At 51.0% G+C, this 13,277-nt stretch overlaps 1 protein-coding gene across 2 annotated transcripts in view; it reads left to right on the plus strand.

Moving 5' to 3' along the window:
* PLXND1 (plexin D1) overlaps nt 1–13,277 on the plus strand; it is a 71,266-nt gene that overhangs the window by 5,745 nt on the left and 52,244 nt on the right. The window contains exons 2-3 of one of the 2 annotated variants that reach the window (XM_071550159.1): nt 9,983–10,159; nt 12,922–13,053. In XM_071550159.1, coding sequence (XP_071406260.1) covers nt 9,983–10,159; nt 12,922–13,053 — 309 coding nt within the window. The remainder of the gene's footprint in view (nt 1–9,982; nt 10,160–12,921; nt 13,054–13,277) is intronic. The other variant, XM_071550160.1, reaches the window with a different exon arrangement.

Here is a 13,277-nt window from a genome sequence, read left to right on the forward strand (position 1 = left end):
TTGAACACAGCATTTGGGGGTGTAATGATGAGATACCCACCAGTGAGCTGTACTAAAACGGGTTGTTAAATAAAATGAACTCTTTGGTTAGACTGTATAAACAATTTCTGTATATATGTGTGCCTGGGCATGGAAATGTGGTTTGAAACTAGTCAGAAAATGTTCCCAAAGAAAAAAACCTCATATACACGTGGGAATATGACAAAGCATCTACTTACTGTCCAAATATACTGTTGCATCTCCGTGGGACTGGGTTTTATAGGAGCTGAGGTACTTTGAAGTGCTGATTTATACTAATTTAGAAATTCCAAACATGAAACTAACTGTGCTCTAACCTTACATCTACTCAGATAAATCCAGAGGATTAGCCACAGAAAGGAAACTGGGAATTTACTCTTGATTTCTTCATTAAAAATGAGGCAGGAGTTCTCATAGCAGGTCTAATTTCTGTGTTTTGCAGCACAGGGTGTGTTTGGAGTTGCTGTCACCACCCCGAAGTGCCCCTGCCCCAGTACTGCAGAGCTGCACCGTGCTCCTTGTCACTACCATCAGCTGAGCTTTGGGATGTTGCTTTACAGATGGTGGGAGGTCTGCGCCACTCCAGCCTCCCTGCAAGGACTGGGGTCAGGCTGCCAGTGGAGCCTGGGGTGCCCTGGATGAGAGGTTTAAGCCACAGCCTGAGCTTTGCCTGACTTTGGACCCAGCCCTGAGCACTGCCTACCTGCTCTGTCTCTGCCCTAATCCTAGTGAGTCGTGCTCAGCTGTTAAGTAGTTTTCCTTGGGAATTTATGTGGAAACGAGGCCTGCTGCTGCAGTCAAGGTGCACACAGGCATCAGGGAGCAGAGGGCTGGGGCCGTGTGAACCTTGTCCTTCCTGGGAAGGCAAGCTCAGCTCAGTGGGCTGCCAATGCCCGGGGGCTCTCCCACTGCCAGGGCTGGCGCGGGCCTGGTGCTTTGTGCCAAGCAGGGGAGTCTCACAGAGAGTGGGTCAGTGCTCCCAAGCTAAAGATGGGTGATGGGAATGCTTTTCTGGGGGCCCCAGGGCTTGTCTCTCCTTTGCATCTCAAGTTCAAACAGATCCCAAGTTGCAAAGGGAAATTCAAAGTGGCAAAAGTTTCTGTGCCTGGAAACCAAACGCTGTGTTGCTTTAGGGAACAGAAAGCAGCTCCGAGCTGTGGCACAGTGCCCGCCTGCTCGGGAAGCCCTGGGCCAGTGCTGCTGGCTGGGTGGGCAAGGCAGGTGCCAGTCCCCTGCCAGGGGAGGGGTCACAGCCAGCCCAGCGGTTCTGGAGAGCTGTGCTAACAACTGACTGCACACACCTTGTCATTCCTGGTAACTGGACACACAGACGAGATTTGGTCCATTGAGCTCATCAAATCCCCTATAACCAAGTAATGGTTTAAGTGAAAAACAGGAGCAGGGTAATTTTGGCTACAGCCATTGTTGGATGTGGAAGGTGCATCATGGGGGCAGGACCCTGGGGCACTCTGGAAGGCTGCTCATACAATTACATGAAGACTTTCATTCAGGGATTTTCAGCCACTTCTGTTTCTGTAGCCCCAGGTGTTTTCCAGGGCAGATGTTTGACTCCCATATGTGAGTGTGAATTCACTCCCCAGGAGCCTCAATGGGTGAAGGCTCAGCTGCAGGGTCTTGGTGGGTGGAAATGAAGGGCTTTGCCATCTCTTTTCCAATTTTTCAGTCTGATGTACAGCGATTGGGAAGATCGATGGGGTTCAGGGCACCTGGAGAGGTGAATAAGGCACCGTGAGATGTGTAGGGACCCCTGGGGATGCTGTAAAAACACCTTGCTATGCCTTATAAATCCCAACAGGCGTCTGTTCAGCTGTGCCATTGTGACACTGTGCTCTGATGACCTCTCCCAGCAAGCTGTTGGAAACATAATAGGCCTGAGCCTCTGGCTGTGGTAATTTAATGCAAACACTGGGCAAGCTGGAACCGGCGGTTGTTGGAAACAATCAATTATAACCACCTGAGCGCCTCTGTGCGATACCTACAGCAGCGTGGCTGTGCCCCTGGCCAGGCTGGGGAGTGGCACGTGCTGGGATGGCCTGTGGTAGCCCGTGGCTCCTGGCTGCAGGGCTGCATGCCAGTGGGAGACTGCTCAGCTGTGTTGGGGACAGGGTGGATGGAACATGTGACTGCTCCTCTGTGCTGGGGATGGGATGGATGGGATGTGTGACTGCTCCTCTGTGCTGGGGATGGGATGGATGGGATGTGTGACTGCTCCTCTGTGCTGGGGATGGGATGGATGGGATGTGTGACTGCTCCTCTGTGCTGGGGATGGGATGGATGGGATGTGTGACTGCTCCTCTGTGCTGGGGATGGGATGGATGGGATGTGTGACTGCTCCTCTGTGCTGGGGATGGGATGGATGGGATGTGTGACTGCTCCTCTGTGCTGGGGATGGGATGGATGGGATGTGTGACTGCTCCTCTGTGCTGGGAATGGGATGGATGGGATGTGTGGCTGCTCCTCTGTGCTGGGGATGGGATGGATGGAACGTGTGGCTGCTCCTCTGTGCTGGGGATGGGATGGATGGGATGTGTGGCTGCTCCTCTGTGCTGGGGATGGGATGGATGGGATGTGTGACTGCTCCTCTGTGCTGGGGATGGGATGTGTGGCTGCTCCTCTGTGCTGTGGCGGGGTGGTCGAGTCCAGGACATAAACCCCAGGCTAAGTCCCAGGCCCTAGTGAAGCTACAAGCTCATGTTTAGATCTGCAGGCATGGAACCCAGCTGGCACTGTGCCAGCTGCTGGAACAAGGCTGCCCCGTTCTGGGCCTGAACCACTGGGGGGTCATTGCTGTGACAAGACACCTGCAGCTTATGCATTGCAAGTGACACTGGAATATAAATATTTCAATTCTAACCCAGAAGCAAAATTGCCTAGAAATCCAGATTTTGAAAACACATACCTGTTATTTGAAGGAAATTTGGAACTTGCGTTCCCATTTCTGTCTCGTCTCTGTTTAAGGCATTTTGCTGCTGCAAACAACTCCCTCCTGAAGCAGAAGCAGATTTTCATCCCCTGTCTGCTGCCTGCTGCCAACATCCAGCAAGCCATGAGCTGCCTGTGGCCACGTACCATCATCTCTGGAGGGTCACCTAATTAAAAGGGGTCCATTGAAAACCTGGCACACTCCTGAAAATGGCTGTATTTGGAACGATGGTTTTAGGAAGGGTTGGGAAAATTTTACAGTATAATGATAGCAATCCATGAAGATGGGCAGAAGTGAAAGAGGAGGGCATTTAATGGGATATTAAATAGCAGTTTCCAAAGTTGTTTGGCTCGTGAGTCCCTGTCACTCTTCAGTCTGTCTCACAGACCCAGATGTTCTGGCTGAGACACACCTGGACCAGTGTGCTGGTGTGTGTGGTTCCTTGGAGAGTGGTGGACCCAAGCCTGGGAACTGACTCACACAAGACACAGGCTCAGGTTGGGCTTTTGGCAATTTGTGTAAAAGGTCATTAAATGGGAGGGAGTCGGCAGGTAAATATCTGCTCCAGGGACATAAATCCACATCTGGAGAACACCTGACACGGGTGACATCTTTGCCTCACTTGTTCGTTTGATTTCTGCATGTCCCTGGGGCAAGCCAAGGGGAGAAGGGCTGGGATGGGTCTTCTGTGCATCCCTTCTGGGATTCCCAACCAGGACACTGCTCTGGGTGGAATGCCAGCAGCCTCTGTGCTGTGGCTGTCTGACTAGAACAGTGACTTGGCCACTGTCACATAAGCTGCTGGACAAGGGTGCCAAGCTTTTGGAGGAGCTGAGGCTGCAGTGTTACATCCCTGGGATCTCCTAACTGTAGTGTCATTCCTTGCTGAGATTTGGTATCACAGCAAGCTTTTCTAAAAGCTTTGAAAACAGCAGTTTCTACAAATCTTGAAGACAAAATACAAAATGGTAGAGAAAAGGAAACCCTTCCATACTGTAACCAAATCAGAGTGGTGCCCAGTTGCTGAATCCAGTAGGATTGATTTGTAACAACTTTTGAAATTATTACAATGATACAAATATTATTATCCTAATTCCCTAACTGAGAGGGGAACAGTGTGGGGAGGGAGGACCTCCAGAGATGAAGCTGTAGAGATGTCAACAGGCACAGTGCTTTCAGGCCTTTGCTTTGTGCAGGTGCCCCCTGCAAGAGGAGACAGTCTGTGAGTGTGAGTGCTGGCCATGGAGCCTGGCTCACACCTTCAGCCTTTGCACTTCCATAACAGACTGATTCTTTACTTGAATTTCCTCTGTCCCCAGACTGAGGGCAGGGGTTAGAGTGGAAAAAGGCTCTGTATGGCTTGGTCGCTTCTGCATTTGGAGTGCTCAGTTAATGAGAAAAAGGAGTTTTATTAACCTTTCCATGTCAGATTTCCCCAGAGGGCTGGGTGCTGGGGCTGCAGAGCAGGCACTGCTGTTGCGTTTCCTGGGCTCTGTGCTGGGCTGTGGAGTGGGCAGTGCCCAGGGGGACAGCACTGTGCCACCTCACTGCTGCTCAGGGGCAGCTTTTACTGAGGATGTGTAAGGGAAGAGTGGAGTTCTGCTCGTTATCTCGGGCTTTAATTGATTCAGCAGAACTAATGAGGAAAATACAGGAAAACATTTTACTATTAACTATTGCTAAATGAAACAGATTTGAACTGACACATGCATAAGACCAGTTGTGTTAGGTAAGTTGTTACTTTAATGGATGCTTTTTCCAGCCCAGACTTGCACAGATAACCCTTCAGAACACTTTCAGCATGTGAAGTGCTAAGTGTTAGTACTAGCAATAATAAAATAATAACACCCATAGATCGAGGAGCCAAACTTACAGTTCACCAGGGATTCCTTGCTGTGGGAAGGAGTTTGAATAGTCTGAGATTGGTTACTGAAGCCAAAGCTCAACATAAATGAGAAACACAACTTGAGTGGTGGAGGGGGGGGGCTCTCCCAAGGAAAGAGCAGCTAAGAAATTACAGACTGAATAAACCAAGTGTCTTACTCTGAGCAGTTTCGAAGGGGGAGACATTTGTTGGGCTGCTGAGCAGGAGTGGGTGTCCTTGAGATGAGGCACACTTGGCTGATCAGCTCAGCCCCTTGGCCCTAGGGAGCAGGAAGAGGAGCAGAGTTTCCACTGGGGGTGAATTTAAAGGACATGCAAGCTCTTACTGCTCAAACACACGCTGTTCTGACTGTGACAACCCCTTTGGAGTCTGTTGTTTGTTAATCCCTCTGCTTGCCTATTCCTGAGGGATTTGATTGTATAATCTCAAGTATTGTATTTAATGCAGGATGAAGGCTAACATAATAAGCCTGACCAGTCTTCCTGGCAGCATGAAGGATGTGCAATTTTAGTAAAAAGACTGCTATTTTTTCATGTTTCTCCACTTAGAGCAGTTCCCCGTGCTGTTGCACGTGCTGCTTCAGTGCCCTGCTGGGGGAAGCACTGGCAGGTGCCAGACCCCCCACCTGTGTGGAGCGAGGAAAGGGGACCCATGCTGGGGCTGCTGGGGCTGGGGAGGGTGTTTTGGAGGAGGGCTGTGCAGAGCAGGTCCTGCCAGTCTCCTGTTCACTTTGCTCTCAGCTTTCTTTTCCAGCTGGGATCAGCATCACGGGGTTGGGGACAGAAGAGACTGAGGGTACTCACAGTGTCAGCTGGAGACATCCAGCTTCAGTGCTGTTGCTGGAGCTGAGCCTGCAGGACTCTTTGGAGCCTGTACATACTCCCAGCACCCCCAGGAAGGCTTTCATAGACTCCCTTGATCCTTCCCTCCTGCACCTGAGGTGACATGGCAGCAGGTGGTTGGATGGCTGCAGGGACCCCAGCATTGTTCAAGCTGTTTGCCAGGCTTTGGCTTCGCCATGGCAGACTGGCTGGCTGTGCTGGCAGCCTGGTGGTCCCCCAGTCCTGTTCCAGTCTGTGTCCTCCCTCTGAGGTGGGTTCTGGCAGGCAGCAGCTGTCCATGCTATCTGCTCAGGGCTGCTGTCCTGGAGCAGCAGCCAGAACTTGGGTTTCCCCCTGTGAGATAACCTGGGGTGCTGAGAGCCCTCTCAGCATCGAAACCCTCATGCCTGTGGTGGTTTGGGGTCTGCAGCAGATGTGAGTGTGGCTGCAGCTGCCCAGTTGCAGTGGTTTGGTCCAGCTCAGCTGTGTCCTGCCTTCCACTGGACCTGTGCTCATGGTGCCCTGCCTTCCTCCAGCTGCTGGTCCCAACTGAGGCTGCCAAGAGTGAAATTCAGGAGCTGTCAGGAAAGAAAAGGTTGGAGTCAAGAGCAGAGAGAGGGAAGAATGAGTTTTATAAGAGTGATGGCTCCCTGTGGGGCTGTGGTCTGGGTGACTGCTGGGAGCACGTGAAGGGGTGTTGGGACTGCCTGTTACTGGTGTCACGCTGGTGGCTTGTGGAGCACCCTGGACCAGTACTGGCACTGTGCAGATGAGCAAAACAAAAAGGCAAAATTGCTGCTTCCTTACTTGAGGAGCTTGTGGTCTAAGCAAACTGAAACCAGGGTGCAAGTCTCATTCTAAGGTTTGTTGTTTTATGGCTTTTTTAAGAACATCTGATGTGCTGTGGGGTCCTGATTGCTTAGTGTTGGTAATTCGTGAGAAAAATATGTCCAGATTTACTCTGTCAGAGGTTCTCAGCCTGAATGCCTCTGCTGGCCACAAGTGCACAGTGATTTGCCTCCTGCTGCCTAAAAAATATGGTGGGAAGTCCAAGGAGCTGTGTGCTGATGCCTGCCCTGCAGCAGCACTGCAATTTGCGACTGCTTACATCTGAAGTGCCTTAACAGTGGAGTCCTCTTCTGAGCATGAAATTTTCCTTCAGGCATCCCAAGAAGCTTGTTTGTGACAGATCTGGCCGCAGCACTCCAGCAGATAAACGCGTGATTGTGTGTACAAACTGCTGGGGACGGGAAGGTTCCGGGGGGAATGGGCTCTGCTGGGGGTGCACAGCTGGGCTGGGCTCTGTCTGACATAGAGCAGGGCTTGTGCTCTCTGCCTACTGCAGCTGGGCTGGATTGGCATTTCTGCCTGTGTCTGTTCTCCTATGCAGTATTTCCCCACTGGTTTTTAGCCTCTTCCTGCTGTTGAGGGTGAGTGCATGTCCTGCTGTTCTCTTCAGACAGTATTCAAATTATTCTGAATATTCTCTCCACAGTCAGAGATTTCCCTGAGTCATACCTAAATGTTAATAAAAGCCTAATGGTTTATGTTAAGGAAGGCAAGAGATAAAACTAGAGCCCTTTTATCACAGCCTTTAATGGCCTGAAAATGTCAGTTGTGTGGGAGCAGCTGCCAAATTTTGAGCCTATGAAGATGATGGCTAAGTCCCACAAATCAACAAGTTTGGAGCGGATTATCGGATGCCGGCTGTGTCATTTTCCCAGGACTCCAGGCATGCTGGAAGCCAACACTTTAATCCTCTCTGATAGAACGCCTGAAAGGGGCTGGGCTCCCCTTCCCCTCACTGCAGAGCTCTGGTGCTGCTGCTGCAGCACGGCCAGCACGGGCTCGTGGAGGGCAGGGGCTCAGGGCTTTCCTCTGCTGCAGCTTCTGAGTCACAAAGTAGCTCCAGCTTTGCTTGAGAACTATTTTTAAGGTCACAAACACAGGATGCAGAAATCAGCGCATTTCATGGTTTTCCTGAGTGCTGCCTCACCACTCCTCTTCCTCCTTCTGTTTCCAGCAGACTTCCTTCCCGAAGGGACATCCTGCGCGCCTGGGGCTGGGGAGCTGTAATGGAAATTCTGGGAAATCGCCTTTTCTGCTTCTTTTAGGCCTGGGAACTCACACCACAAAGACAGCTGAACTCTTGAGCTCTGATGTGACTGGAAATCCTTTATCTCTGTCCCACTTTGTTTCTGCAATTGTACTCATGGGTTAATATGACTAACCGTCCTCTTAGCTGCGGCCCTTTGATTTGAATTCATGTGCATCACTTCTGGAGTTTTGCAGCAATACCACCTATCTCAGTGTGTGGGGTGACAGCAGCCTGTACCCCTCCCTCTGTGCCATGTGTGGGGCACAGCAGTGTGACTGACCCTCCTCGCAGTGTGTGGGGTGACAGCGGTGCCAGGGCTGGCTGTGGCTGTCCCCAGCCTGCCCCAGGACGTTTGTCGTTGATAGCAGAGTGCCAGAGTCAAATATTTGGTGTGCAGGTTTCATATCTAGACTCAGCCCATATTTCTGTGAGATACTGAGTAGCCAGAGTGTGTCACAGAAAAATAGAGGCAATACAGTAAATGCCCACAAGGTGTTTTAAATGCAGACTAAAAGATTGTTTTTGGAAGAAAACTTAATGTTTGTGCTTTCCCCACTTCAGGGAAGAGCAGCTTGATTTAAGATGGAGCAAGATTTAACCCATTCTGCATGGAAAAAGCCTTCTATCCCAAACATCCAGTGCAATTCCCCAGCTGTGGTGACTGCCTGGTGCCTGCAGAAGGATGTGACTTGGCCATATCCTGTTTACTGTAACGTGAGGGAGTTAAGCTGTCCCCTCGGTGCTGTGGGGTACAGGCAGCAGCAGCACAGCATGTCATCCCTCCCTGGGACACAGGAGAGGGAAATACCATATGTCTCCTCCTGCCCATCCATCCGTTGGAAGAACTGATGTCATTTGAAGAAAGGTGTTTCAGAGGAAGGATGTGTGCAGCCAAAATAAAGCTTGGCCTGGGTTAGAATAGTTACATCCTGTTTACTGTGGAAAACACTTTGTGCTGATATGGGCTCCGAAATGCGTGATTTATAAGCAGGCAGGTGCTACAGATAAGGGACTTCCCGTGATTTTGGCCACCTATGAGATGAAAGGGCTGTGTCCAGCAGGCTGGGGGCAGCAATGCCAGTCCTGCCTCCTGTGCTTCTCTGTGGAGAGAAGGTGCTGAGTATTCCTTGGGCTCCCAGGGAGCTGGAGGGGCCTCTGTGCCTCAGTTTCCCAGCAGGAAGGAGCCTCGTGTTGAATATTGGTAAAGAGCAATGAAGAGGGGCTAGAGAGAATCATCCCCAAGACAAATAAATGAACTCAAGACCATTTCTAAAGATCTGGCTTTGAAGGAAAGGAACCATTAAATCAGAAGCATGAATGGCTTACCATGTCCTCTATATGGTATAAAAAAGTGTCATCCAGTGACAGGAACAAATAAACACACTTAAGACTTTGGGCTGTGATTTTATTTTTTAACAAAATGAGATGTGGTAAAACTGCAAAATGCATTTAGCATTGCACCCACAAACATATTCCCTTTTGTCTTGGTCCCCTGTGAATGGAACTGCTGCAGGGAGGGTTACAGTGTGGTCACAGCTAAAGCTGGGATGACACCATAGGTGATGTGGTAATGGCCCTTGAAACATGCCCATCATTTGAACAGCTCCAGTTGTACCCACTGCAGCTCAGAGGCTGCTGCAGGATTGACAGCAGGTGAATTGTTGGCAGTGGGACTGTTGTGATGTTCAGGTGTTGTTGAATCCATCCAAGTTGTCTGAGCAGAAATTACATGAGAATCTCAGAGGATTTGGGGTGAGAGGGGTCATAAATCTTGGGTGTGTCTCGGGAAGGTTGGAGGAATATGAGGTGTCAGTCCTGCTTGCAAATGCTGCTGCCATGCAGCAATTGCACTAATTAATTTAGCACAGAAGAGTCAAGTCTGTTGTCTTGCTTTGGGCCAAACAAGTCAAATGCCTCCTTACAGACATGGCTCACTGGCAAGTGCTTAACCACTGTCCTCTGCCCTCGCCATTTGGTGCCTGGCAGTGAATTGACACTGGAGTCCCGACACCAGCCTTGTGCCCCACGTGCCAACCTTTGCAGGGCAGCTCATCCGCCAGGGCCAGGTGCCTTTTCCTGCTCTCTGACTCAGCAGTGAGGGGCTTCAGGAGGGCAGAGTGGGGCTCACAGCAGTCTGACCCCACTGTGCCTGAGGCAGGGGGTGGGGGAACCCCCTGACGTTTGTGCAGCCTGGTGATATCTGTGTCTCTCCACAGCTGCAGCCAGAGCAGCTGGACTGTGGAGCTGCACATCTCCAGCACCCTCTGGCCATCGTGAACCCCGTCACTGCCACCCCCATCTTCACCTACAGTGGCCTGACCGCCGTGGCAGTCGCCAGCGTCAACAACTACACCGTGGCATTCCTGGGCACGGCCAGTGGAGGACTCCTGAAGGCAAGTGGGGCCTGGCAGCACTGGCATAGAGCAGCAGGGCGGGGGGACAGGGTGGGTGTCAGGGCTTCCCCTTCAGCACGTTCACTGTGCCTGTTGTTGACTTGGTCTGAGTGCTGCTTCCATGGGGAAACAAAGAAAGGACTGGTACTGCCACAACCTGGATGGTGATACACACTGTCTGGTGACTGGTGGCTGCTAATTACTGCTTAGGGCTGCCGTATGTTCTTGATGAACCCTGTGCTGGAAGTGCTGTTGTGCAGCATTTAATTGTTAACAACTCTTTGATAAATTCCCCCTCTGACCTGCTGCCTTTTGAAGACTCGGCATAGACAGGGGAATCACCAAGAGATTCTTCCTCACAGCTGAGTCCAAAGCAGGTGTGAACTCATGGTGGAGTCTGTTCTAAATAACGTGCCAGAGGTGATGCAGGGCGCCCTGGCTCCAGAGCCAAGGTGCAAGACCAAGCTCTTGGTAACTTTAGCACTTGGAGTTTGCCAAAGAAAGTTTTGATTCCAGGAAGCCACAGCAGTTTGGTGTACTCCCAGCATCAAAAGTCCATAGAGGAGAAGGAGAAAAGCCCTGGAGCAGAGACAGCTGATACCTGTTCTGTCTCAGCCTGGGATGAGTGGTGCATATTGTGGGATATTGGATCAAAATGCTTGGAGAGAAGAAAACTGATCCATCTCTTGCCTTGCATCCACATGCTCCTGGCAGAAGTGTGGGAATGATCACAAAGGAGCTCCCTGCTTTGATTTTTGCCCGCAGGGGCAGATAGTTTGTGAGGGTGGGAGGGAGCTGGCACCAAGCCAGGTGCAGTGGGCTGGGGGGCACATGCCACACGCAGTGCAGCCTGTTCACACGGCATTAACAGCTCTGCTCCATTATCATCTCGGAGAGAGCAGCCTTATCTGCGGCGCCTCCATTAGAGAGAGGCTCCTGGCTACCCTTTGCTGGGATAATTTGCTCAGATAGCTGTAATCTAATTCTACAACACAGCTGCATAACCAGAAGCCCTTCTACCTTCGGGGCTCCTTGCTCTTTGGCACAGGACACAAGATACTTTGTGTGAGTTATCATTCAGATTTGCTGTCTGAGAAAAGACAGCAGAAGGGCAGAAATAGTGCTCACCCAGCTCCTGCCAGCAGCAATTAGGGCTGCCAGGGGCACGTATGGGGGATTAATCTGATTCTAGGCTGCAGACAGGCATTTGGTGAGGGCCAGTACCACATGTAGCAGTCATGAAAGGGACGGCAGCGCTTGGGCAGCATAGCCAGGGTGAGACGTGCCAGGGCACAGTGCCCTCAAGGGGAATGGCAGGCGAGAGAGGTCTGTCCTGGTGAGTCCCCACATGTTCAGGTCTGCAAGGCCACAGACACAGTGCCATGGTGGGATTACCCTGGACTTCACCCACTGTACTGCTGCCAGCACCAGAGCAGCTCGTGTCCTCCAGCCTGCTGCACCAGGAGGGCTGGTGGGTGCTGCCCCTCTGTGCTGCTGCAGGGGCTCTCCCACAGGGCTGCAGGCCCTCAGGTGGAGGGTGCACTTGCCCAGGAGGCAGAGGGACCCAGGGACAGGCATTGCAAACAGCCACGTGTGGAGCACATCAGCAGGAAGGGACAGAATTGTTGCAGTGGAGGGTGTCAGGGCTCAGTTCATGGGCATCTTGGTGATCACAGGGAAATCATTTAGCTTCTGGCTAGCCAGTTTTTAAACTAGGCACAATGGCAGTTCCCTGCTTTTTCTGCATAGCTTGCAGTGCTTGCATATGGTTCTTAGCAGAGAGAAGCTCCTGCTTTGAGCTTATGTTGTTTTACGGGGGCATGTCAGGGCTGCTGTAGTGTAAGAATTAATTAACCTCTGTTAATCAATTAAGACAGACTTTAGAGAGCAGAGGCATGCTTGGTCCTTTCAATTATTGCCTTCCCTTGCTGGTAAGGAGGCAGGAATTTTCCTCAGTCCCTTTCTGTTTTAAGCTGAAAAGTGACTGTCACGAGAAATTGTGTAGCCCCATTGTTATTTCCTCTCAGCAATGCCACATTTAATTTACTGAGTTTTCAAGTCAAATGCCAAGACATTCAGAGATGTGAAAGGCAGGCTGATGCTGTGCAGCCTCCTCCATCACTGCCAGCACTTCAGCTGGTGATTCATGAGGCAAGGTAGGACTCGGCGCTCTCGTGGCAGCTGCCGTGGTCTTCTGAAGTCAGCAGGGATAGAAGCTTCTTTTGGGCAGGAGTGACAACACTTATTTTTCAAATATGCAGGGAGCAGGGGTTGCCATGCTGTACAGCTCTGTTGCAGATTTTCACTGTTTTTCATTAAGCTTTGGAAACTCGCTGCTCTCTGTACAGAAACATGCATATGTACGTGATGAGGGCTGAAGGCTGGTGCCATTTGCATTAGAGTAACTGGAGGAACTGCTGTGGCTGCTGGACACAGCTGAGGAACACTGCTGTGAGTGCTGGATGCTGCCATGCAGGGGTAGACCCTCAGACTAGGAGCTTTCGAGGCAGCCCCTCAAACAGACAGTCTTGGTCCTGCATTGTGGAGCAGGGCTGGGGCTATCTGGGCCACACTGTGCCTGCCCAGTGGCATAGAGCTGGCTTTCCAGGAAACCTCTGTGTGTGGGGCCTGCAAAGTGGGCAGAGATTCACAGTGCTTGACAATGTGGGTCACTGCTGGATACCACTTTGGTTCTTGTTTATGATAATCTTCTTCCCACTGTATGAAAAATGGTCTCAGTGAGTAACTTCTTCTCACTACAGATTAACCTGGACAGTACCATGAAGGTTATTAGCAGGAGATCCATTTCAGTGGCTTATGGAGAGCCTGTCCACCCCATCATGCAGTTTGACCCTTCTGATCCCACCTATCTCTACCTGATGACCTCCTACCAGGTGAGATCTTCAGTCTTCAACAAAACAGTCCTTTGAGCACATCACACATTTGATTTAGCACTGAGCTGGGAGCAGGAAGGGACAGTAGGATTTCCTTTAACATTAATGGGCAGAGACAAGAAGTTTAGCTTTGGCTAGGATGTCAAAGGACTTCCTGGGGAGGTACCTGTGCCTGTGTGTTCTCCTGTGTGGGGTGGTCACACCATGCAGCCTGGCTTTTCAGG

This window comes from Pithys albifrons, chromosome 3, assembly GCF_047495875.1.
Source record: "Pithys albifrons albifrons isolate INPA30051 chromosome 3, PitAlb_v1, whole genome shotgun sequence".
NCBI classification, from domain to species: Eukaryota; Metazoa; Chordata; class Aves; order Passeriformes; family Thamnophilidae; genus Pithys; species Pithys albifrons.